We start from the raw sequence: 25,170 nt of genomic DNA on the forward strand, positions 1-25,170 counted from the left end.
TGTTTTCCACATGATAATGACCCAAAAGATGCAAGACAATCAGATGCTGAAGAGAGAAATGGAGAAAACTGGAAGGTTTTCCATGACAGTGCCAGTGTTCCATTAGCCAAACTCATTCATAAGCCCCTGCCTTAGCCCCACCCACCAATAACGCCCTCCCCAAGCCCCGCCCACCAATAACCACCGCCGAGCCCTGCCCACATAAGCCCCTCTTCTGAGCCCCGCCCCCTGCAGGCTTACTTGCGGCCGCTGAAGCTGCTGTTATGATTGTTTGCGAGAGATGAAGGGCAGATCTTTGGTAAAGCAGAGAGAGAGGAAGCACCAGATGACCTTCAAAAGACAAGAAGAGCATGAGTTATAGGAAATGATGCCAACCGTCGGGAAGAGGTCAAGGAGATCGAGAAAGCAAACAAGCCAGTGTCAAAGCATCTGATGATCCATGTGACAATCCATTCGTCACACTGACTCACTTGAGCGCCGAAGAGCCGCGAGGCCACGTGCCGTCTTCATTCTTCTGTTCGATAACAAGAACCTGCAGACAGACAGAGGAAAATGACCACCTCAAAAACCTCGTTCCCATCACTGCGAAAACAATGACGTCCTGTGGAAAGGTCTATGCAAGGCCTATAAAACAGCGCCTCACCTGTCCCTGGTAGAGTCCGGCGTCCTGAATAGTGCTGTCCGGCTTGTTCAGCGGCTCAAACGTGTTGCTCATGTACTTGTTCCACAGCCGGGTTTCCTTCTCGTCGGGAATACTGAAAAGCTTCCGCATCTCTTGCTCGATGGTGTCTGTCAGGACAGATGTGTGCAGATCTCAACCAAACCACAGCCACGATTCAAAGAGTGGGTTAGTTCAGCCAGATATCATCATTCTGTCATCCCGCCCTCATCTCAATCCAAACCTGAAAGACTGCAAGGCTCATCTTCAGAAACACAGATGAAGAGATTCCTGTCCACACAACTACCAACGTTCATAAAGAGATCATACACATTTTTCAAACAGGCACAATGGATTTTATTTTTATCATCTTTGATGTGCTCTGCTGATGTATGTCAATGTTTAGATGTGAATAAAAGCCTTAATTCAATCTGTTCATCATATAAGGCGAGTCTCTACAGAAAATTTGGACTAAACTGGTCAAATCACATGGATTAGTTTTACGATCTCCTTATTAACTTTTTGAGCATCAAAGAGTCGGTTGCGTAGCTGTCAATTGAGGGACAGAAAGCTCTAAGATTTCATTAAAATATCTTCATTTGAGTACTGATGAACTTTTGAGAGATGAACAAAAGTCTTACGGGTTTGGAACGACATGAAGGTGAATAATTAATGACAGAATGATCATAATAGGCTGGATTTCAGACTGGTATTATTCAGTAATGTCTGCTTTACTGAACCTCCTGTAAAGCTTCATGTATGACAGTGATTGACTGAAATCAGACGTTGTGTTAAGGGTTCAGGTGGAGTCTTCTATGGCTGTGTGGCTTTAAGTTAGTTGTAGTTGTTGTGTATCATTTTCTGAGAGTGCAAACATGTTGAGCCAAGATCACATTGTAACATTGACTCAATACCATTACCATTGCTTTTTGGATGAAATTTCAAAATTAATTGCGGGTACAAACTAGTCTGGCTATCACCAGACCAAGCTCAATCTTTTCAGACTTAACATTAGTCTGGGGAGTCTGCTCTGTATTGTCTACTGCACAAGAGGCGTGATCAACGGGAATTGTTCAAATGACTCGCAAATGTACGCAATTGGATAGTCCTTCAACCAATCAGACCAATGATCCGGGTGGCATACTTTGCAGTGAAAACTCCAGGCAGGAAACGTGTCAACAAACGTGTTGGTTTGGAGCATTGATCAGAGGTTTGCAGAAGCAGCGATGGCATTGAGCGATGTTTGCAGGTTGTGCAAAAAAAAAAAAAAACATGAACGTGAGTGGTATTTACACACACACTCGAGCGATTTGATTGCTAAACCAAAGAAGCCATTGATCCAATCAGACATGGTGTTAGTGGTTCAGGTGGAGTCTAGGCTGGATCTCAGACTGGTGTTATTCAGTACCTATAGTGTCTGCTTTACTGAACCTCCTGGTGACGATGTTGTCCATGTTGCCATCTTCACACAGCTTGAGCTCGGTGAGGTAGACTTCCACCTTACAGTGTTTGACGAACATGCCCTGCTCCACCACCTGAGGAACAAACACACACACACCATCAACAGACACAAGAGACAATAGCCATCCGTCACATCAAAGACTCGACTGCACTGCTAATATGATCAGATTAATCTCAATAATGACTCTATCATCTTCTGTAGAGCTGCTCTACAGCTGAACTAATGAAGTTTGCATCACTGATTCTGTTATTTTCCTGATTATCCCCGTGAAGCTGCTTTGAAACGATCTGTACTGAATAAAGCCCTGTGGAAATAAGGCTGACTTGTGCGCTGAACTCAGATTCATCTTCTCACACTGTTAAAAATCACGTTCTTCTTCAGAAATTATGTTTCTGTCTGGTTTTGCATTACAAATATCTAAACATTCTTAAATCAAGATACATTTACGGAAGAAACAAAATGATTGAAGATATTAAATCTTGTTTTCTTAAAAAAAAAAAAAAAGTATGGAAATGAAGTGAGTTTGTGCTTAAAACAAGAACAAATATCTGCTAATGAGGTCAGAAAAAATCTACTTAATTAGAAGAGAAAACGGGTTTGTTTTTCTGACCCCACTGGCAGATATTTGATCTTGATTTAAGCACAAACTCACTTTATTTTGCTTCTCCAGTAAACATATCTTAATTTAAGAAAGTTTAGATATTTGTGCTGGTATACTAAGACAGAAAGGCTGAGGAAGAAGAGGAGAAAAGAGCGATAAATCCGAGGTTTTGGTCAGTGTGTTGATCGAGGCGACCGGAGAAAGGCTTATTTTAGCAGCAGCTGAAGCACAACAGCTGAAGGATTCCAGACTATTTATTCCGTCCGGCCTGAAGCGCAGCAGGAAAACCCCACGCTCTCCTCTCTATCAGGACACCCGCTCCTTCCTTCACCCGGATTCCTCCCTCTCTGCCCTCGCCCGGCCGCCTCTGGACCGGCGCGAACCTCTTCCCCAAAGCCCAGGAGAGAGAGAAGCGTCCGAACCTGCTGCATGCTGGAGTCCATGCTTCTGTGCGGCGGTCATGCGCTGCTCCGGTCAGCACAGAAATAACTCAGAGCCACCCGACACCCTCATACAGATAGAGAGGGGGGGGACACCATCATCACCCACTGATCTGAGTCAGGCCGACTCACTGCTGCTCTTCAGTAGATCTGGCCACTGACACACGCTTCACCACTACGTTCACCAGCGTGTGATGCCTTGCCATAACCATTCATCTAGACACACACACTAAGGGCCCTATTTTACGGATCGAAGCGCACGGTGCAAGTTCACTTAGAGAGTGTCTGAATCCACTTTTGCTAGTTCATCGATGGGGAAAATGGTCGGTGCTCCCGGCGCATGGTGTAAAAGGGTTGTCCCAATTCTCTTAACGAGTAATGGGTGTGTTTTTGGCGTAACGTGAAAAAAAAACCAATCAGAGTCTCATCTCCCATTCCCTTTAAAAGCCAGTTGCGCTCGTGCCATGACAGATTCACTATTTACATGACGGAATTTGCCAGCGGAAAGACCGAACACGTCTCCAGAGTGCAAACGGATCTGCTCGAGCGCGAGGCTCAAGCCCAAGCAGACCATCCACGGGACAAGCCGGATTCACCATATCTTTATGCACACAATAATAATCTTTTACATTGTAATCCTTTTATTTTACAATTTTTATTTTACATTTATTACTGTGTGTGTAATAAGCAGAGAGTATGTGTGTTGTGGATCCGCCTATAGGCACACATTACTAACACGCTCCTTAAATAACTAATAACTATCTAATTCATCCCAGAGTTGTTCTATGGGGTTGAGCTCAGGACTCTGTGCAGGAGTCCAGTTCCTCCACACCACACTCCTCATCCATGTGTTTATGGTCCTGCTCTGTGCACTGGAGCGCAGTCATGCTGGAACAGGAACATCCCCAAACTCTTCCCAAAGTTGGGAGCATGAAATTGTCTTGGTATGTTGAAGCATTAAGAGTTCCTTTCACTGGAACTAAGAGGCCAAGCCCAACGCTGAAACGCCTAACCCTTTACACTGGGCACAATGCAGTCAGACAGAGAAGCGCGATTCGTCACTCCAGAGAATGCGTCAGAGAACAGTCTCTCTGATGTGTGGGTGTGTGTGTGTGTGTGTGTACCTTGCGTGCGATGGGCTCCTGTCCCTCCGTCAGGTCGTACCAGCTCACCAGGCGGCTCCAGCCCTCGGCCGGCAGCAGGATGTAGTCCAGCTCATCGATCAGGTGCTCCCTGATGCCCAGCACGTCCCCATCTGCAGACGGGACAGAGCAGAGGCGCTTTAGAGACCCCTGTGACTCCGGTGACACTGTGACCCCGTATTGAACCGTTCGGTACAAGGCTTGCGGGTTCAGTACGCATCACAAATCGAACGATTCGTTGGACCAGTTTTCCTGCCGGAGCGACCAAAATTGTGTAAGCAGTTGCGACCACCACAACACTGCCCAGCATCAAATGGAAACGTAATGAAAGCGGAACGAAACTGCGCTACTCGTTTGTGCTTCACGGACCGTTTATCAGATTGGACCAGTAATAGACAGCGCAGCGACACTGTTCCTACACAGCGCTGGAGATCCAGCGAAGAAAGCATTGCGAGATACAGCGAAAAACATTAAACTATTCCGTTATTAACCGTAGATCTTTATTAGATCAAACAGCGCTGACGTGAAAACCAGGAGAAACATTGTGCCATGAATGAAACGAAAGTTATACCGGGAAGACTCAATTGTTACGTCACTTATTACCTTCTCATCTATCCAATCGTGTCCAATATACCTCCCGGGGGTCTCTCTAACCCTAACCCAAACCCTGACCCATACCTCCCGGGGGTCTCTCTAACCTTAACCCTGACCCATACCTCCCAGTGGTCTCTCGCTCTAACCCTAACCCATACCTCTCATGGTATTGTGACAGAAATAGTCAAACGCTTACTATTATTACACATCTTTTCCCAGCACTTCAAAACTATAATTTAAATGTTATTTTTAATGTGATGACCAAAAACATTTTTTGTTTATCCTTCAAAGATTGTCCCCATTTATAAAACTAAAAGTTTCAAGATGTAGGAAAAAATAAAAACAACATTAAATTACCATTGTAACCAGTAGCTGGTAGTGGTGGAACGGATCGCAAAAATCACAGTACGAATCATTTATGGTTTTTGAGCCACAGATCGGATCATTTTTCGGGATCAGCACAAAAAAAAAAGCCTAACTGCTAAAGTTCACACACTATTTAAAACAAGTGGACAGTCAGTAATAAAATACAAACAAACACAAGCAGAGATGAATACTAAATAACATTTACAAAGTGTAACAGTAGTATTCAGGTACAGAAATGAATAATTAAGCCTAAATGTAAAATTACACTGCAGAAATTAAATATAGTTTCATGTTAGTTAAAGCTGTATTTTGATGTTTTATTAACATTAATGACACAGACAACAGCAGGAATATTAGGTGTGTGCTGTCACTTTAAGACCGACTGCACGGACCGGAAAAACTGGCAAACATCTGTTTCTTTATCAAATCAGTTTCACTCAAGACATAAACAAGAGAATATCTGCCGAGACAGGCATTTAGACGGGCATTTAGTGTGTATGTGGCGGTTCAAGAGCAAGGAAACGCGAAAGAGGAATCAATTCGGTGTTCGAGTGAAACACACACACCTCTCTCTCGCTCTCTCTGCGCGCTGCGAGTGTGTGTGTGTGGCTGTGTGTACGTGCGAGGCCTGATTTTCGCCACTTCCTCTACATTTAAAATTGTTTGAATGTATAACTTGGCAAGACATAACACGTCCAAATGCTAAACTTTCACTCATGGTTAAATCTAGCAGTTAATCCGCGAGGGTCACATGCGTGCCGAATCGCGGGTCACATGCGTGCGTACGGATCATGGTCAACTGCGACCCGCTCCACCCCCAGTAGCGGCTGCCATTTCCAATCACAAATATTTTTTTTTTTATCGTTTTGCTTTTGAATTATTATTTCGACATTATGAATAAAATTGCCGCCCTCAAATGTTAATCTGGAGCCTAGCAAACTGAAATAAAACTGAAATAAAACAAACCTTTGTTTATAACTACTACAATATTACATGTCATATTTTTACAGGGCTTGACATTAACTTTTTGAGGCACTTGTCCTTCGGACAAGTAAATTTATGTTTTACTTGTCCATGCACAAAAGTCACTTGTCCGGGTAAAGATTTATCATTTTATCATTAATTTTTTTGTGTTTTGCTAATGCAGAATTCGAACAAACCCTTGAAAGCATCCAAACACTATCAATATTAATAAAATTCAGTTGAAACAGTAGAAAGGAACGTGTCCCAAGAGTAGAGTTCCCCTTCAACAAGAAATAAGGATCTCCAGACTCCATAATACAAAGTAATAGTGTGCAGTGCATCACCAGAGGTAGTGGTGACTCTTGTAGGTACAGTATTTGCAAGCTAGCTAGACTTACTGTATACTATATCTAAAATAATTTTGTAGACATAACAATTAGAGATGCACCGATTACAATTTTCTAGCCCGATTCCTATTTTATATTGAGTTTGACCTGCCGATACCGATTTAAGCCGATTCCGATTTAATTTTTTTCTAACCACTTTACAGCACACACACAAATATTTATTTTCGATCTTTTCTTTAACCCTTTCACGCACAAGTTTAAAATATTCTAACTGACACCCCCCACCCCCAGAGTGAACGTTCCCTTTAATGTTTCCATTGCGACACGTCACACGATACACCGCAGCCACAATAATACTGTATGACAGATGTGTCGCTTTTCCTTTTTTATTCAAAATATTCACAAACTTGCTTCTGATATTCCGATTCTCTAGTGAGTGTGTTTGGTCGTTTAAAAACCTTTATAAATAATCTTGATCTATAACATGAGATGGGCGCCGCGATGTTGTCCTGTCAGTCGGATTTACAGCACGTGAATTCATCAGTTTCTCCCGAAATAAATGCAAGAAAGTGGCCGGTGAACTGAGAAGAATAGAGTAAACTTTATAGTTACTTCCACTGTTTGTCTGATATGAATAACACATGTCGGCAAATTATATTTGAATAGATTGTTATTGCTGCTTCCACAGACATCAATGTGTATTTTACAAACTCCAAATGTATTGTTTTACTCGTGCTTATGTGTATTAAAATATCTGAAACCTAAAATAAACATTATGAGGTTGAAAACACTGCTTAGTTGTGATATATGCCAGCACTGAACGCGTCCGACTCTGGCTCAGCACCAGCCAACGCACGAAAGCACAGTTTGAATCTGGCAGTGATGCGAGCGAGTGGCACATAACGTGAAGTAACATGGCATTTTATTTTGTTTGAAATTTAACTTGTCCAGTGGGACAACTAATTTTCTCTTCCACTTGTCCTACAAAACAATGCACTTGTCCCGGACAAGCCCTAATGTCGAGCCCTGTTTTTATAAGGAGCGGTTTTGTTTTATATGCTGCTGAGAAGTAGAGTAGGGTCCCGATACAGGGCAGCGATGTGGAACCGACACCCAAGTAACCGGTGTGGAACCGGACCGAATCAAAACTTAAATGCCTCAGCGGTCTGCTGTAATATCTGGCCTCTGGGTCTCTGAAGAGGACGCTAGCATCATCACCGCATGAGATCGCCAGCTAACCCTGAACCCTTCTCAGCGCTGTCATACATCACAACTATTCAATGTTTTCTACCACACAAGCTTTATATTAGGTTTCGGACAGTTAAATACACATAAGTACTAGCAAAACAGCATAGTTTGTTAAATACACACTGATAACAATCCTTTCAATTATAAATGGATGACGTGTTTAGATACACATTGTGTAGTAACTATGACATGGACTCTGCTCTTCTCACACTTCACTAGACACTCACTGTAATGTGTTTCTGGAGAAGTGGATGAACTGAGGTGTTGTAGGCCTAAACCTGACAGATTCACTTCTCTGAACTGCGGTGCGTAGGCTACTATGGCGCCCAATGTGCGTTATAGATCAACTAGCATGAATCATGATCATTATAAAGGTTTCTTAAATGACAAACACATTCACTTACATTTAAGAATAAAAATATCAGCCAAAGACTGACTGACATGTAACGCAATAAATCACAGTTTGTGTTGTTCCGCATCATGTTCAGTGTGAAAATGTGAAGTCGATGTCCATTCAATAACCGGCGTACATCTAATAAATGAATCATTCAAGAGCGTTGTGCAAGTTTACTGCAACAATAGAGCCGTGAACCTCAGGTACTTCTGAAATCCAGCCTTCAGCTGATCTGATGAGCTCATTGTCTCAGTTGTAAACATGATGGCGTTCTTCTTCCACGAGGGGTTTCACGTCACGGCATTTAAGGGGATGCGCTCTAGAATAACGCTCACCGAGTGCAGGACATGCAGTGAGTCAGGAGAGGGCTCGTATTGGCCAGAGAACGCAGAACATGTGGAAACACTTGCTGAACTGTAAAGCTGGTTTGTGGCATACCAAGAATACAGACTCTGCTGTTATTATAGTGTTATTTAGTGTTAGATTACTGTATTTGGGTTAGGTTTTATTGTGAATTTGTAGTGTAAATGTGCTGTGTTTTGTATTTAGACTACTTATATTTATATATTTAGGCTACTCCAAAATTTTAATATATTCAATTTAAAAATATGTTTTCAATTTTTTTCAATAAAAAACCGTTCTTTAATGTCATTCACTCTCTTTTTTCAAAGTATCGATTTGTCACCGGTATCGGAAAAAACCCAAGCAATACCCAACCCCACTACAGGAGATAAAGCTCCATCATTGATCAAAACAGGAGAAGATCATACTGGATGATGTTAGTTTTAATAAAAAAAAAATTGTGTAAAAATCAAGGACATTTCTCTGGCATTTCTTTCTTTTTGCTGTTTCGAAAACGTACCGAACCGTGAGTTTTGTGAAGGTTACACCCCTACTGTGACCTATGACCCCCCCTATGACCCCTGTGACCCGCACCTTTGAGCAGCCCGCGGTTGTCCACCGGTCCCGGATACACGCTCTGCTCGCCCATCTGGTACTTGTCCCAGCTGTCGAAGCCCACATACTTCTTCCACTGCTTGAACCAGTGACTGTCCACCAGGTACCTGCGGGAGACAGCGGAAGTGACGTCATCAGCTCACCTGCACGCGAGTCACGTCAACACACACACACACTCACACAGAGAGAGAGAGAGCTGTCACTGCGGTGACTGAGGTACTCTGACAGAAACACACACACACACACACACACACACACACACACACAGAGCGCTCTCACTGCGGTGACTGAGCGATCATCTCGTGTGTATCTGCTGTTCACGCTGCTGTGATGATGAATGTTCACGTGATCTCTGATGACAGCTCGTGCTGTATGAGCTGCTGTATGAGTGCGAGTGTTTGACGCACTGACGCTGTCTGACGCGACGCATCAGCGCGTGTTCTCCAGCGCGTCTCACCAGGTGTCTGCTCTTCGCAGCGGCGTCTTCAGGAGCGTCGCGATCTCTGCTCTCTGCGTCTCCACATCCGCCGCGCCGCCTTCCGCCATCTTCGCTCGCGCACTGCATGCTGGGAGCCGCCGTCAGCGCGTCTGTGTGACGTCATGACGCCTCTCACCTCGCGTCATCGGGATCTTCTGTTTTATTTATTTATTTATTATTAATTGAAGACCAAGAACGAAACAAAAACAGAATATAATACATCTACAATGGCATTGGTAAGTACAGATAAATGAGTACTAATTTAGGCACATATCAGTTGAATAAATAGATAATGATAAAAGAAAATTACATATATTTGGAGATAAAATAAAAAATAAAATTCTCTTCATTCCTCTTCTAAGAGATCAAGGTCTCTTATTATTCCAGCCAATTTTTCTGGGCCGTTTTACTTTTCATACATTCCAACGATGGAATGAAATTACAAATAAAAGTCTCATTTAAATACAGAAAAATAAGGTTTCGTCTTCATACATTTGCATTTATGAATACAATTTTTTTGCCCAGAATCAGCATTACATTAATAAAAAAAATTTAAAAAAATATTTTCTCATCCAACAGCATTCCAAACATAATGTTTCCTAGCAAAAGTGGGCAGTGAATGAATCTTGAGTCTCCAACCAATAAGACATATTTTCCCAAAAAGTATTTGAAAAAAACACAAGAAAAAACAAATATGACCAGTCGTCTCTATGTCAACTCGACCAAAAATACAGGCATTTTCTTCAAAATTAAACCGTTGTCTTAAAGATTCACGGGTATACCCCACTGGATATTTTAAAATGAGTTTCCTTAGCTTTAGGAGCCACTGGAAAGCTTATATACTGTGTTGCAAAACACAGTTATTATACAGAAGTGTCGGATGTAATATAGAATTGAAACAAGAGTGAATATGTTTGTTGGGTTAGGTCATTACCCTTGAGGAGAGTTCACAAGATCCTTCTGGCATGTTGACAAGAGCGTTTTGTACAAAATGTATAAAACTTTTTGGAATGGCATTTAAGACTTGCTCAAATACCCTTTTCAAGCCAATCAAGTACACAGAGAGACTTGAATCTAGATACAATAAATCTATTGTTCCATATTGGGATTCAATGTGGAGAAAAGTTGTGGTTATATAATAACTTCCATTATAACAGAATCTGCTGGTTAAAGGAAGATAGTTTGATTGGCAGTCTGGAAACAGTAACATCACATCTCAGCAGAAAATCAGCTCCACCCAATTCTCTAAACACACCTCTGGGAATGCAAAGCCAGAATGGCCTTAACAGCTCGATTAGAAAAAGAGAGATGGGATGCAGGATCTACCTTCTCTGTCGCCTCAATTTCAGAACCACCATTACAAGTGAATTACCAAGACACAAGAAGTCAGGGTATCTAGTAAACTTTCAGGTAACTAACTATGTAGCAAATTCACCTCAAGTTAGCTAAATCCCATAGAAGGTCTATGGAGCGGTGGCTAACGGCAGTTATCAAAGCCAAAAACATTCAATGTCTAAAATTACAGCCTGGGCACATTCAATTTGACATCTGTTGGTATTTTAAGCATTAAATTAAGCAAATTTTCTGTTTTGGGTTTACACATGACAACTTACCAGCATAAAAAGATATTAGTTGACGCTCCTTATCTTCGCTCCACTGCCGCTGAGAGGCCGCCATCTTGTTTGAACATTTTCTCCCTCGACTGATCTAAAGTATCCAGATAGAAATATGTTGCCCATTCTCAATGAGAAAGTGCCTGGCAACATTGCTCAAAGAGTTGCCCTGTGTATCATCACCTTCAGATCATAACATGGTGCTGATAACAAGAAAATTACCCAGAAAGCGACTTGCAGCTTATCTCGGAAAAAAGGAGTTCATTGGCATTCCAAGGAGCAAACAGGAACAATTTCACACAGCAATAAGAAATATGAACTGGGACACTCTTTTATTGGACAATGAATTGGAAATAATTAGTCAGAAATTCACTGAATGCTTACAAACAAAAATGAATGAATTTGCAGTGGCAAATAAACATAAAAACAGAAAGTGTTCTCTTCCCTGGCTCAGTGATGATGTCAAACTATTAATGAAAGACAGAGACAATGCCCTTAAAAAAGCCATAAAATCAAAACTATCTTGTGAGAGACAAAAATTTGCTTCGTTACGGAATTAAGTGACAAGACAACTACGAAGAGCAAAGGCAGACTTTATCACAAGTATTAAAAACTGTCATGGAAACTTAAAAGCGATTTGGGAACATATCAATAAATTAACAGGTAAAACTTCTTCTAGTAATAATTCAATACAGTGGATCTGTGGATACCATAGCTAAAAGTTTCCCTATGAAATCTAACAACTTACCTGTCATTAGTTCAGATTTGTTAATTGAGCTAATTGAGTTAATTGGGATAGTGGGTGTATTGATATGTGTTCCATGCTAACTGGGCCACTAGATGACAGTGTAAAGCGGCAGTAAGCCAAGTTCAACACTGTGTTATTGAACTGAATAAAAGCATTCTGATAACAGTACTCTGTGAGTGAGCCTCGTCAATACAGTGGCACCAGGAGAAATGTTACAAGATGATGAATTCCATCCGTTCACCAGACGAATTGAAGTTGACTGGTAATGTCAACGAGAACTGGAAAACTTTCAAACAAAGTTTTGAACTTTATGCACTCGCCATTGGGCTGGATGGTAATGAGCGGAGGAAAATAGCCTTGCTGCTAACAGTGGCAGGATGTGTATAATACATTTGTTTTCACGGAAGACGAAAAAGATAAGTATGAGGCTGTGATTGAGAAATTTGAGCAATACTGCACATGTAATTTTGGAACGCTTTGTGACTCGATGATTCGAGATCAAATAGTAATGCAAATATCTTGGTGTCAAAGATAAAAGAGTGAGGATGCAATTGTTAAAAGAGACTGACGCAATTGTTAAAAGAGACTGACCTCACATTAGAAAGGGCAATACAAATTTGCCAAGCATCAGAATGTGCGACGGCACAGCTAAAGACTTCCAGTGATGAGAAGGAGACAGCAGAAGTAGATGCAGTTCGATGTGCTACTGAAAGAGCTATGTTAAAGAAGAAAAAGAACAAGCCAAGCCAGGAGAGCAGGGGCTGTGGAAGGTGTGGCAACAAACATGCACCGAGAAAATGCCCAGCTTTCGGAAAGGACTGCAGGAATTGTGGAGGAAAGAATCATTTTGCCAAGTGCTGTTATTCAAAGAAAAAAGTCCAGCTTCTAGAAAAGAGGAGTGACAGTGAAGATGAAGCAACAATCTTCGTGGACTCAATTGAAGATGGACAAACTGTTCAAGTCAGTTTCATCGGAGCAAGATGGCGGTGTACCTTCTTTTAATGGATTACACGAAAATACAGCAAGGTTTGTTAACTCCTGCTTATAGAAAATGAAGAATAAAGAATGCGCATCAGGTGTGTTTTTCTTTTTATGTTTTTAATTAACTTATGAAGCCAATGTAAACTGTATCATTATATACTTATTATATAATTGTTATATTACAATGATATCATATTTTGTGCAGAAAGCTTACTTTGTTATAAATGAAAAAGCCTTACAATGTCACTGCTAAATACCTGTAAGTATTGTGATATATATTTCACTATCACTTTTCTCTCAATTAAAATTTACCGTCAACTTGATTCCGCCATGTTTCTCACTGACACGCCCCCAACTCGTACAGATCGGGGCTTAAAGGAACACGCCGACTTTTTGGGACTTTAGCTTATTCACCGTATCCCCCAGAGTTAGGTAAGTCCATACATACCTTTTTCATCTCTGTGCGTGCCGTAACTCTGTCTGACGCACCCACCTCTAGCCTAGCTTAAATGGCTACAGCTAGCATACTAATCCCAATAAGTGACAAAATAACGCCAACATTTTCCTATTTACATGTTGTGATTTGTATAGTCAAGTCAAGTCAAGTATATTTGTATAGCGCTTTTCACAATACAGATTGTATCAAAGCAGCTTCACAGTATTAAATTAAAATAATACAACAAAGTTTGTTTCAAAAGGAATTTATTGATTGATAAAATTAAATTAAATATCCCCAAAATATCCCCAACTGAGCAAGCCAAAGGCAACAGTGGCAAGGAACCGAAAAACTCCATCAGGTGACCTAATGGTGTCCTAAAACTCCATCAGGTGACCTAATGGAGAAAAAAAACCTTGGGAGAACCCAGGCTCAGTCGGGGGCCAGTTCTCCTCTGGCATTTATGAGCTAGAGGCCGGATTGTAGTTTGAACTGTAAGATTATATGAATGCCTGGCTGAAGAGATGCGACTTTAATCTAGTTTTAAACTGGGAGAGCGAGTCTGAGCAATGAACAGCATCAGGAAGACTATTCCAGAGTTTTCATGGTCCGTGTGGCACTGTATAGTCACAGTGTGTGCAAATAACAAGGTCATATGAGACACAACCATTTTTTAAACGTTTAAATACTGGGAACTATTTTCTCAGAAGGCGAAGCACTGCTACTTGGGCGGAGTGATGAGCGCAGCACCCGAGAAGCGCCGTTCTGTCAACAAAACCAACGTGACTAACTAGCTAGTAGCGAACGTGATTCGTGATCATGGCTGACTTTGAGGAATTGTCAGAGGATTTTTATTTGGTATCAAACCAAGATCCAGAACCATATCGTTTTGAGCCAGAATACACAGACGAGGAGTTACAAACTTTGGAAGCTGATAGACAAGATGCCGGACAGACTGAGGTCGAGGGGAGAATCAGAACGGGAGTAGCCTACTATTTCACAAACAAGGTCACTGTTTCTCAAAAATGAAAACTGCCCATCCTCCCCCTCCAATTCATTAGCAAGTTGAAGGCTTCAGTCCTGAAAGTTACCTTTAGCCGCCGCTTATTTGTTACTGGGGCGATAGAGCGCGTTTGTGACAACACAATACTAACATTACAGGGGATACATGGAGCCCGGGAACAACTGTAATAGTAGTGAGCACCCTATTCATGTAATAGTGTCACTAAGGTTACATTACATCTAGCTAATGGCACTGTAACAGTAGGCTAGTCATCTAAAAACATAACGGAACACTAACCGCAGCCGCAGGTGATCCACATGTCTTTACTATCGATGGGATGGTCGTATCCTTCAGCACACGTTTCATGGTCCGTGTGGAAAATTAAATTTTTTTCAAAATAGTCGTCCTAGTGAAATGTTCTGAGCAAACGCGATAGTCCTTGATGATGTCTACAGGTGTGTTTGGATCTATATCCAGAGCAAGTAGCCATTGATTCATCAGGTCAGCGTTTTTTGGTTGGAATTCTATGAAACATCATGGTATTACCTGGTCTCCCCTGTTTATTGTCGCAGCTCTTTACAATACAGCGAACACCCATGATTGTAAACTTTGCATTTACTATCTAGTAATTGCTGACTCTATTACTCCAACTCTGAGCGAATTCTCTGCTCCTCACCACGGCGCTTCTCGGGTGCTGCGCTAATCACTCCGCCCAAGTAGCAGTGCTTCGCCTTCTGAGAAAATAGTTCCCAGAATTAAAAAAATGGCTGTGTCTCATATGACCTTGTTATTTGTACACACTGTGACTATACAAATCACAACATGTAAATAGGAAAATGTTGGCGTTATTTTGTCACTTATTGGGATTAGTATGCTAGCTGTAGCCATTTACATCCAGTCTTTGTGCTAAGCTAGGCTAGAGGTGGGTGCGTCAAACAGACTTACGGCACACACGGAGATGAAAAAGGTATGTATGGACTTATCTACTGCACTACTTCCTGAACTTCAGCCAGCTCCTTTGTTTCCTGTCTGCCATTTTTGGACAAACTGATTAATCCAGGTGTGCCTGACCTCAGTAGTCACAAGACCAATAGTCAGACACCTGGATTAATCAGTTTGTCCAATAATGGCAGACAGGAAACAAAGGAGTTGGCTGAAGTTCAGGAAGTAGTGCAGTTGGGTTTATTAGATAAACTTACCTTTTCTTTGAACACCAGCCTAGATGAATTAGAGCTATAATTCCCGTAACAATAAAGTTAAACGGTGTGGATGACTAATAGCTGTGCACACTCTCACCAGTGTTGCTTCTATTCATAGGCAATATCAAAAAAAGGAAACGATCAGCGCTAAACATTACACGTTACGTCGAAAAGTGAAAGGGTTAGTAAACTCACGTTGCTGCAAACCCGTGTACAATCACTACTCGCTATTATGTGAGCAAGTTTCTGTAGACTCGTAACTGCTGGTACCATTTACTGGTCACCATACACGCAGACGCCAGACCAAGCTACAAACCAACAAACAAAGAGCCGTGTTAGGTGCTTCTCAATGAGTTTAGTGTTAACGACAAATAGGCATGACCTTCCAAAAAGACTCATGTTCTCCCGTTTACACAGCTGATACACCAAGAGGCTCACTCTTCAACTCACACCGCATTAATGTTTTCCTGTCCATGTCTCACGACACATTTAGGGCCCTATCTTGCACCCAGCGCAATTGACTTTGTACAGCGACGCATGTATCATTCCTATTTTGCACCCACGCACAGCGGTTCAGCGAAAAGAGGAGGCGTGTTCAAGCGCAAACTTTCCCTCATGCTATTTTGCAGGTTTAGAAAACAATTCCGCCATTAACCGAAAAAAACTAGTTTAAAGTCAGTGGCGCGTTGCGCATGTTATTCAGATGCTATTTTAAGGGCGCATGCTTGGCCATAATCAATGTAGCGTGTGCACATACACTTTGATTCTCTCATCTACACAGAAGCAGCAGTTTTCATTTTTGCAAATCATACATTATTACGATCGATAGATAGATAGATAGATAGTTTATTATAAAAGCATATATCTAGCTTACACATTTACCCAAATGATCATATGCCTGTTTAACTGAAGCTAATTTGGGTGGGTCATTTCTCTGTGTTTTACGGCCCTGACGAGAACGTCGGTCTCCTCGGCAGTGATCCGCTCCTGGCGTGCGTCTGGCAAATCCACCGTTATGAATCCGCCATGGAACAAGCGCGTCTGCTCTTAAAGGGAATGTGAGATGTCGCTCTGATTGGTTTATTTCACGTTATGCACAAACCACACCTATGAGTAATGAAGCTACTTCAGACCAACACATTTTAGATTTGCGTCGGGCGCAAGAGTCATTTATCCACAAATTTATCCAGAAAACACAAATTTTCACCAAACCCATACATTTTCAAACATTTAAAATAAATGAATGTTCTAACATATCAAAGGCTTTATAGAAGTCTAAAAATAAAATGACCCCATCATCCTCTGTTTCTTGATTATACTCCAGCAAGTCCAAAACCAGTCGAATATAGTTATGTATAGATCGGCCTCTAATAATCCAGTTTGTGTCTCCTCAATAATTTTGGAAAACCAAGTTTCAAGCGATTATTATATATGTGGGTTAGTAATTTATAGTCATTGTTTAATAAAGTTATAGGTCGTAAATTGTCCAACAATCTAGAGTCTTTTCCTGGTTTGGGAATAAGCGTGATTAGGCCTTGTCTCACTGAATTAGGCAAAACCAAGGTTTAAGTAATTTCCTGAAAAGCTGCAAAAATAAATTCCCTTAATAAGTCCCAAAAATGTCGATAAAAGTTAGACGTATACCGTCTGGGCCAGGTGATTTATCCAATGACAGACGCATGACAGCAGAATCAAGCTCTTCAACTGTTAATTCTGCATCACATATCATTTTGATTTGTTCATCTATATGAGGGAATTAGGGTCTAATATTGAAGAGGACGAAGAATATAAATCCTGATCAAAGTTGGCGATTTCTTTAGCTATTACTTGTAAATTAGAACACTCTATTATAATTATCTCATTAATAATTAAAGTTTAACAGAGTTTCTTTCTTGCTGCTTTTTTTCTACTTTACAGAAATAAGCTGAGTGTTTCTCCCCTTTTCCATCCACTTAGCTCTTGATCTAATATATGCCCCCTTAGCTTTTCTCATACAGATTTCATCCAACTGTTAGAGTTACTATAAGAGATAGATAACTGTCGAACTTTGTATTTAAAGAATTCCCATTTACTTGTCCAGGAAACCAGGCTATTATCATTAGAAATATTTAAAACAGTATCCTTAACCAATTTCATATAATCTTCATTTCCGAGAAGGTTAGAGTTCAAATCCAATAACCCTTGTTACGGAAAGGTTTATTTTTATGATATATCATCAATTCAGTTGAACAGTGATCTGTTAGGGGAGTTGCCCATATACTAGATATAGTTTGATAAGGCAAAAAACGATGAGAAATTAACCAAAAATCAATTTGGGACTTGCAAGAAGCATCAGGTTTAAACCAAGAAAACTGTCTAAGATAGGGGTTTGATTCACGCCAGAGATCTATTAAGCCTTGATTATTACAAAAGTGTAATAATAATGAATTGTAATGATTTACATTATATGTAGTTGGTGACCTATCTAACTACTCATCATACACCATATTAAAGTCACCACCCAATATAATAAAGTCAGTAGCATACTTTGCTTTCATTTCCTCTAATATCAGTGAAATTTCTGAAATTAAAGATTTGTTTTGGGATAAATTGTTATAACCATACACATTTCCTAAGACAATGTAATGATGTTACATTTTTTGAGTGCAAAATAACCAATGTCCATCCAAGCTAGATCTTGACTCGACACGTTCCCCAGGGAAATTGTTAAACAGAAAAGCAACACCTCCTGAGCGAGAAACTGGTTCACCCACTGATCACTGATCAGACCAAAAACTACAATCACTGCCACTTGAATGAGTTTCCTGCACAAGAACACATTGAGCTTTTCTTTCTTTAAAAAAAAGAAATGTAGCTTTTCTTTTTGTACTGTCCCTTAGACTGCTAACATTTAGTGAAAGAAAAGAAATGCAGCTATTAAGTTTAAACATAGAACAAGAAAACAGTATTAACAAAACACTATAAACAATCCCTATTGGGGGTGGAATAACTCTGGTTATTAGGATTCCTTTTTTCCAACCCGGTGAACTGAGTCAGCGACCTCTTCCAGCTTCTGTGCCAGATGTGGGGCTGTGGTACCCAAGAGTTCACACACCTCATCAACATGCTCTTTCACAGGCGTGCTGGAAGCTGTTTCATGTGAGGGGGGCTGGGGGCTGGGTTGGAAAATATGTGACGTCATTATGTTGTGGCTGATGACAAGACATGAAATTTCTCTGTACTGTATACGTGTTGTAGCCATTAAAGAAAACATATTTAGTTTCATATTTATGTTTAAATATTATAGATTATAATTAATATTAAATATTATAAATATTATTTATTGTTTTTTTTTTATATAGTGGGTTAGACATGATTTTGACCACTTCATTGACTTTAGTTTTGTAGAAAGACTCATTTTAAAAGATTTTCGTTTTGTATAAATTGTATCTTAATTTTGATCAATGTTTTATCAACCAATTGCCTGTATTTAATAAATAATAAGCAAACCTAGCAGACAATGTAATAAGGCGCCGGCACGATCGCGTGAACTGGAGGGCACGAAACTCAGCTTGTGCATCACAGATTTGAGAAGTATAGGCTATCTATTATAGAAAGCTTGAAATTTCTACTTTTAAACGAAACTATTCAAAACGAAAAGAAATAGTCTACTCTCTGATTATGTAATCCATATGAAATGTAGCCTACATTTCTCTCTGGCGTTCATGGCGAGTCCGCATCGTCAACTTCATCTTTGCAGCGACACAGAAAACACCAGTTTATTAATAAACAATTAAATGTCTCCTTGCTATTTTTGATACATTCATAATCATTAGTTTTGCCGGTTCGTTGGGGCAAGCTTTATGCGTGTAGTACGGCTATATTAAACGCTCATTATCCTGTATATAGCCTATTTACGTAATTAAATTGATATAAAGGGGCGATTTGTCCACTAATGGGCTACTAGTCGACTAGGAAAAAAGTCAGAGGCAGCCCTTATTCCACATATTTTGGCACCAGCAGGGCATTCTGGGTTGAGCGAGGGAGCGGAATATTCAGAAATGCGCTCTCCGCTCACGTGCTCTGATCGGAACAAAGCATGACAAATTCAAACTTTATTTAATTTTCTCCGTAGCTTGAACACTCACTACATTAGGCATAAGAGCGTTAGTTAACGCTGTCCATTGATGCCCATTTTATTTCGCGTTTTTGAGGTACAATATTATGTTAGTCCACAGCCCCCCACCAGGGGGTGCTGATGCTATGACGAGGGGGCTGCAGCCCCCGCCGAACCCCCCTTCCCGCGCCCAGTGCCGGCCCGAGCCTTTTGGGGGCCCTAAGCAGAATTTGATTTGGGGGCCCCCTCCCACCACGCAGAGTCACCTGTGCTTGACGATTATTGACACAATGTCACGCTATAATGTTACATTATAAATTAATACAATGAGGTTATGTATTAATACAAAATAAATACTTAATAAAAAATAGATACTTAAAAAAGTTTTAACTTTTTCTGTACTCTTTTACTAACTCTTGGAAACTTCTAAAAACAAACTGTCACAAAACATATTAAAAAAATTATTTGCAAAATATCCTCCAACGTTTTGCAACACTTTGCAGTTTGAATGATGTCTTGTATGAAACATGACGGAGTATGTTTTTATGTTTCTACTGTTCGATCGCGCCCGCGACTCACACACACACAAACACACACACAACATATTCCAGCTTTGTAATCTTCCACTGTGATGTTTCCAAGCACATTTTTGCGCGTGTGAAGAGGATGATTTTTTCCGTCGATATTGGAACGTGAGTGAAGTACAAAGCCTATGATAAAGAATAGTTTACCATCCAAATCCATCGCGAATGTTGAAACATTTTGATTCTGAGAGAGATACGTGAGCCCAACGCCGCTTACTTTCACTTTCGCTTTAAATTATTTCGTTTTGGCTTGTTTATAGTTATTTTTTTATTCTTGTTCTGTTCTGAATATCATTACATTTAAAGGATAAATCATTGATCAAATCAAATTTTTGTGACATGGCTTAACATTACCGTGACTTTGTGCACAAATTGTCTATGCACGCGAGGTTATGCGCATGACTCAAACACTGGCAGACACAGCAGCAGTTGAAGGCAGGTATATTGATCATGAAATCAGAATTTTCGTGTATTGAATTATTAATCCTTTCATTCATTTATGTCACTTGTTTAAGTTAATTAATATGTAAGAAAAAAAAAAAAAAAAAACTCGATTGGGGGCCCCCTGGTGGCGAGGGGGCCCCAAGCAGCCGCTTAGTTCGCTTATGCCTCGGGCCGGCCCTGCCCGCGCCATTGCTCTTTCATCCCTTTAATACAAAGATTCAGTCTCGCTTATAACGCTCAAGCTCGGACGTTTTCAACTTAACTCCTCATTAGACTTCTGGAGAACTGCGGTTTTCTTTTCCAAGACGACATATTTTTGCTTGTATTCCTCGATCTCTGCAGCATTAAACTCCACTGATTTGGAGATGTTCGCACTCATGGTGCTGTTTTGTCTAATTTTGTCTGCGATGTCCTCCAGCTTTCTATCTTGAGAATCGAATCTCGCCGTTAAGGAGTTAATCGTCTGCAGAAAAGCTGGAGATTTCACAGTCGTCTGGCTTCAACTTTTTTTGAAGAGTTTTGGTTGGAGTAATGTGAGAAGCATCCCGTCGTCTTTCCTTTGGGTTCTCTCGGCCGTAATTGTGATCCATTTCCATGGGTAAATTTTGGGCTCTGTTTGCTGAATGCGCCATGTTCCCATCAAAGTTTACTCGTTCGATCTAGAGCGTATCAGAAGAAACAACTGAACGCAATAGTAACGTGTTTAATTGATCACTTGAGTTTCTGAGACTAGTTTATGAGAAGGCGGCAATAAAAAGTATAAATTGAAATAGTTCTGCCAGAGCTCAGCAAAACATGCGGCTAGCTCGCCATCTTGCTGGAAGACCCTTCTGTGGTTTTACTGAAGGAATTAATACTCATGAACTTAAAGCAGTGCTTTCCAATATGCAGGAGAGAAGTTAGATTTCCAACAGGTGTGTTATTAAGACTTAGAATAGTTTAAACAGTGGTTTATGTAAGGAAACATCATCTTAAAGTGCAGTAGGAATACATGAACTGAAGATATGAGTAAGAAAGGAGATCGATTGATTTCTTATCCTATAGTTGAGAACATTAATATTCAGAGGTGTCAAAAGTATTCACATTCATTACTCAAGTAGAAGTATAGATACTAGGGTTTAAAAAGACTTCTGTAGAAGTTGAAGTATCAACTCAAGCTTTTTACTCAAGTAAAAGTATAAAAGTACTGGTTTCAAAACTACTTAAAGTATAAAAGTAAAAGTAATGTAAGGAAAAAAATGCCATTAAGGACAAAAGCTTAGGCCGCGCCACAGGGGCCTATATAGTGCACTACCCCAGCTCCTCAAAAAAACACATTTTTCTAAAGGCCATATTTGACTATAATTATATTAAAATGTTGATGTTGAAAAATTTGGGATGATGCACTAGGCTACCTGTTTCAGCCGTATATATGCCCATAGAAAATTAATTTTCTAAATAAATAAGCTAAATAAGCGGAGGAATCAGGAAATTAATAGGATAATGTATTAAGGTTTTTAGTCTACACCTTAACAATACGTAAATTAATTAATTCTGTAATGTTTCAAATAACTAATAAAGACATGGTGGCAGTTTAACAGAGACTTAACTTTACTCCACTCATAGTGCAATGCAATAGTGCAATACTGTCTTGTTCCTTGCTTTTTGAAGAGGCCAAACACATGTCTGCATCTTTCATTAAAGGGATATAGTTCACCCAAAAATGAAAATCATTTACTCACCCTCAAACTGTTTCAATCCTGTATGAATTTCTTTCTTCTGATGAACACAAAAGAAGATATTTTGAAGAATGTCGATAACCAGACAGTGGATGGACCCCATTGACTTCCATAGTAGGAAAAAAAAATACTATGGAAGTCAATGGCCATCAACTGTCTGGTTATCGACATTCTTCAAAATATCTTCTTACTGTATGTGTTCAGCAGAAGAAAGAAACTGGTTTGAAACAACTCGAGAGTGAGTAAATGATGACAGAATTTTCATTTTTAACTAAGTGAACTAATCATTTAACAGAAATGAACTGTTGGCATATGTTTCACATCAATTCTGTCCAGTTTGTCCTGTTGGACACGACACACAGCAATACAGTCCAGTTTGTCCTGTTGGACACGACACACAGCAATACTGTCAAGTGTCCCCAAAAAAATCCCCCCCAAAAAATCCCCAAAAGGACAAGGATTTCGGATATTGACATCTTTGTGGGGATATTTTGACCCTATTGGATATTTTGACCCGCACACACACACTTCTCTCTCTCTCTCTCTCTCTCTCTCTCTCTCTCTCTCTCTCTCTCTCTCTCTCTCTCTCACACACACACACACACACACACGCACACACACACACACACACACTACCCACCCAGCACCAGACGTCATTAAGACGTTGTTTTTTGGGCTAAATCAAGTCGGCCCGTCATAGTCTTCATTTAGCCCAAACATAGACGTTGAAAATTGGGCTTTGTTTGGTCCGTCTGATTTGGTCCAAATTTAGCCCAAAAAAAAGTATTTGAAAATGTAGCTTTGTTTGGTCCGTCTGATTAGATCCAAATTTAGCCCACGTCCGTTTCGGACCACATATAGCCCTAATATAGACATGAACGTAAATAAAGTCAATGTAGCAAGCAAAGAAATATTGTAGAAATAGTTCCAAAGTTAAGTGTCACTGCACAACCTGGACATCCCAGCAATAAATGAGTTGTAAGCACCTATACGTTCGCAAACCATATATAACCATATATAAACATAAATGATTTGGCATGGCAGAAATTCAGCAAAATGCGCACCCTGATTATGTCGTTAAAAACGCTAGTGTTGTGCATTAGTACACCTATTTCTGAACAATCATATTGCAATGTAGGCACCAAAATATATATTTTTAATTACTGTTATTTGTTGTTATATAATGGTTATTATTGTTCAATAAAAAATGTTTCATATTAGTGTTTGCTGATGTACTTGTCAATTTCAATCATTTAATCTATTTATTTGATTAATAACTATTTTTTGTATGACATTTTAATCATTTTTATTTAAACCTTATTGTTGTTGTTGTTGTTTTTTAGTGTTTTTTTTATTTATTTTTATATTCATTAAAACGCTGATTCATTCTATAACGAAGCAAGACTGTAAACAAGGAAATTATTTTAACATGGAACAACACCAGCTGCAACCAACAAGCAAATGGCTTCGGGGTGAAGCTAATTCTGACACTTCACTTCAAAGAGATTGTCATGGGAAATTCCTTTAACCAAAGGAATGATACTCACAAAGATATCAACCTTTTGTCTCAGTGCCTGAACATTTTAATAACATTGTTGAAGACGTAAATAAAATTATCAAAATAAAAAGAATACGACGTTGCTTAAAGTGGTTATGAACAAGTATTAACTTCTAAGTTATACACAAATTTGTATCCAGTACTGATACAAATGAGTATGTGTTGCTGTGATATCTAAGTTAATAGTCCTTTTGCACCATGCTGGTGATAACAAAGTGTAACCTGACAATGTGTTGGCACTATGGTAATTAAAGAGTACATATTCTTCAATTTATAGAATATTTTTTACATTTACATTTATTAATTTAGCGGACGCTTTTATCCAAAAACGACTTACAAATGAGAACAATAGAAGCAGTGAAACTAACAATAGGACAGATATGCAAGTGCTATGACCCTTCCCAGTTTAATCTAACGCTTACATGTACTTTTTTTTAATAGATATAGAATAGAAAATAATTAGTATTAATGGATCAAGTGTTGCCGAAAAAGATGCGGGTTCCCACCCACTTTTTAAAAATAGATGCAGCGTCTTCAGCCGTTTCTTGAAAGTGCTATGGACTCAGCAGCTCTGGGTTCGCTTGCAGAGCGCAAGTTTCTGGATGGCACGTAAGTCTGAAGTAATGAGTTTAGGTAAAAGGGAGAAGAGCCAGTTGTTCTGTAGGCAAACGTCAGTGACTTGAAAATACACAATATAATTTGTTTCAGAAGTTCTTTAATTACAACTTAATATAACAACAATGTTCAGTTTTAACGGCATGCCATTTAAACAGGAAAGTAACAGCTCCACAAAATTAAAAACATGGTCAATAAAACTTGTACAACTGTGTAATTATTCAAGCATTACTGTTTTAACATGTTTAAATGGCAAGCCAAGTAAGCATTCACAACTTAAAATAGATTTACAAGAAATTTAAAAGGCATGTTTTAAAGATGTTATTAAAAAGACATTGAACATACAAGATGTGAATGAGCTTAATCACATTAGTTTGATCGGAGTATTGTGTTTACACGAGTGAAAGTTTAATCGCAATATTAATTGCAATATTAATCGCAATATTGCCAAAATCCCATTAAAATTGCATTATGTAACACAATCAATGTGTGAAGAAATTGCTTTATCCTTATGAACATTCGACC

The 25,170-nt window shown here is 39.8% G+C and overlaps 1 protein-coding gene across 6 annotated transcripts in view; it reads right to left on the reverse strand.

Moving 5' to 3' along the window:
* usp15 (ubiquitin specific peptidase 15) overlaps nt 1-9,774 on the reverse strand; it is a 49,799-nt gene extending 40,025 nt beyond the window's left edge. For 2 of the 6 annotated variants that reach the window (XM_082167333.1, XM_082167332.1), the window contains exons 1-7: nt 9,630-9,774; nt 9,152-9,279; nt 4,286-4,416; nt 2,067-2,193; nt 644-789; nt 471-532; nt 241-330 (exon numbers count right to left, since the gene is read on the reverse strand). In XM_082167333.1, the coding sequence (XP_082023459.1) occupies nt 241-330; nt 471-532; nt 644-789; nt 2,067-2,193; nt 4,286-4,416; nt 9,152-9,279; nt 9,630-9,718 (773 nt within the window). In that variant the 5' untranslated portion in view covers nt 9,719-9,774. Of the gene's footprint in view, nt 1-240; nt 331-375; nt 533-643; nt 911-2,066; nt 2,194-3,143; nt 4,223-4,285; nt 4,417-9,151; nt 9,280-9,629 lie in introns of those variants that run through there. The other 4 variants (XR_014205399.1, XM_082167334.1, XM_082167335.1 and 1 more) reach the window with 4 other exon arrangements.
* Between the last annotated feature and the right edge of the window lie 15,396 nt (nt 9,775-25,170).

Source organism: Leuciscus leuciscus (assembly GCF_965113295.1).
Source record: "Leuciscus leuciscus genome assembly, chromosome: 4".
NCBI classification, from domain to species: domain Eukaryota; kingdom Metazoa; phylum Chordata; class Actinopteri; order Cypriniformes; family Leuciscidae; genus Leuciscus; species Leuciscus leuciscus.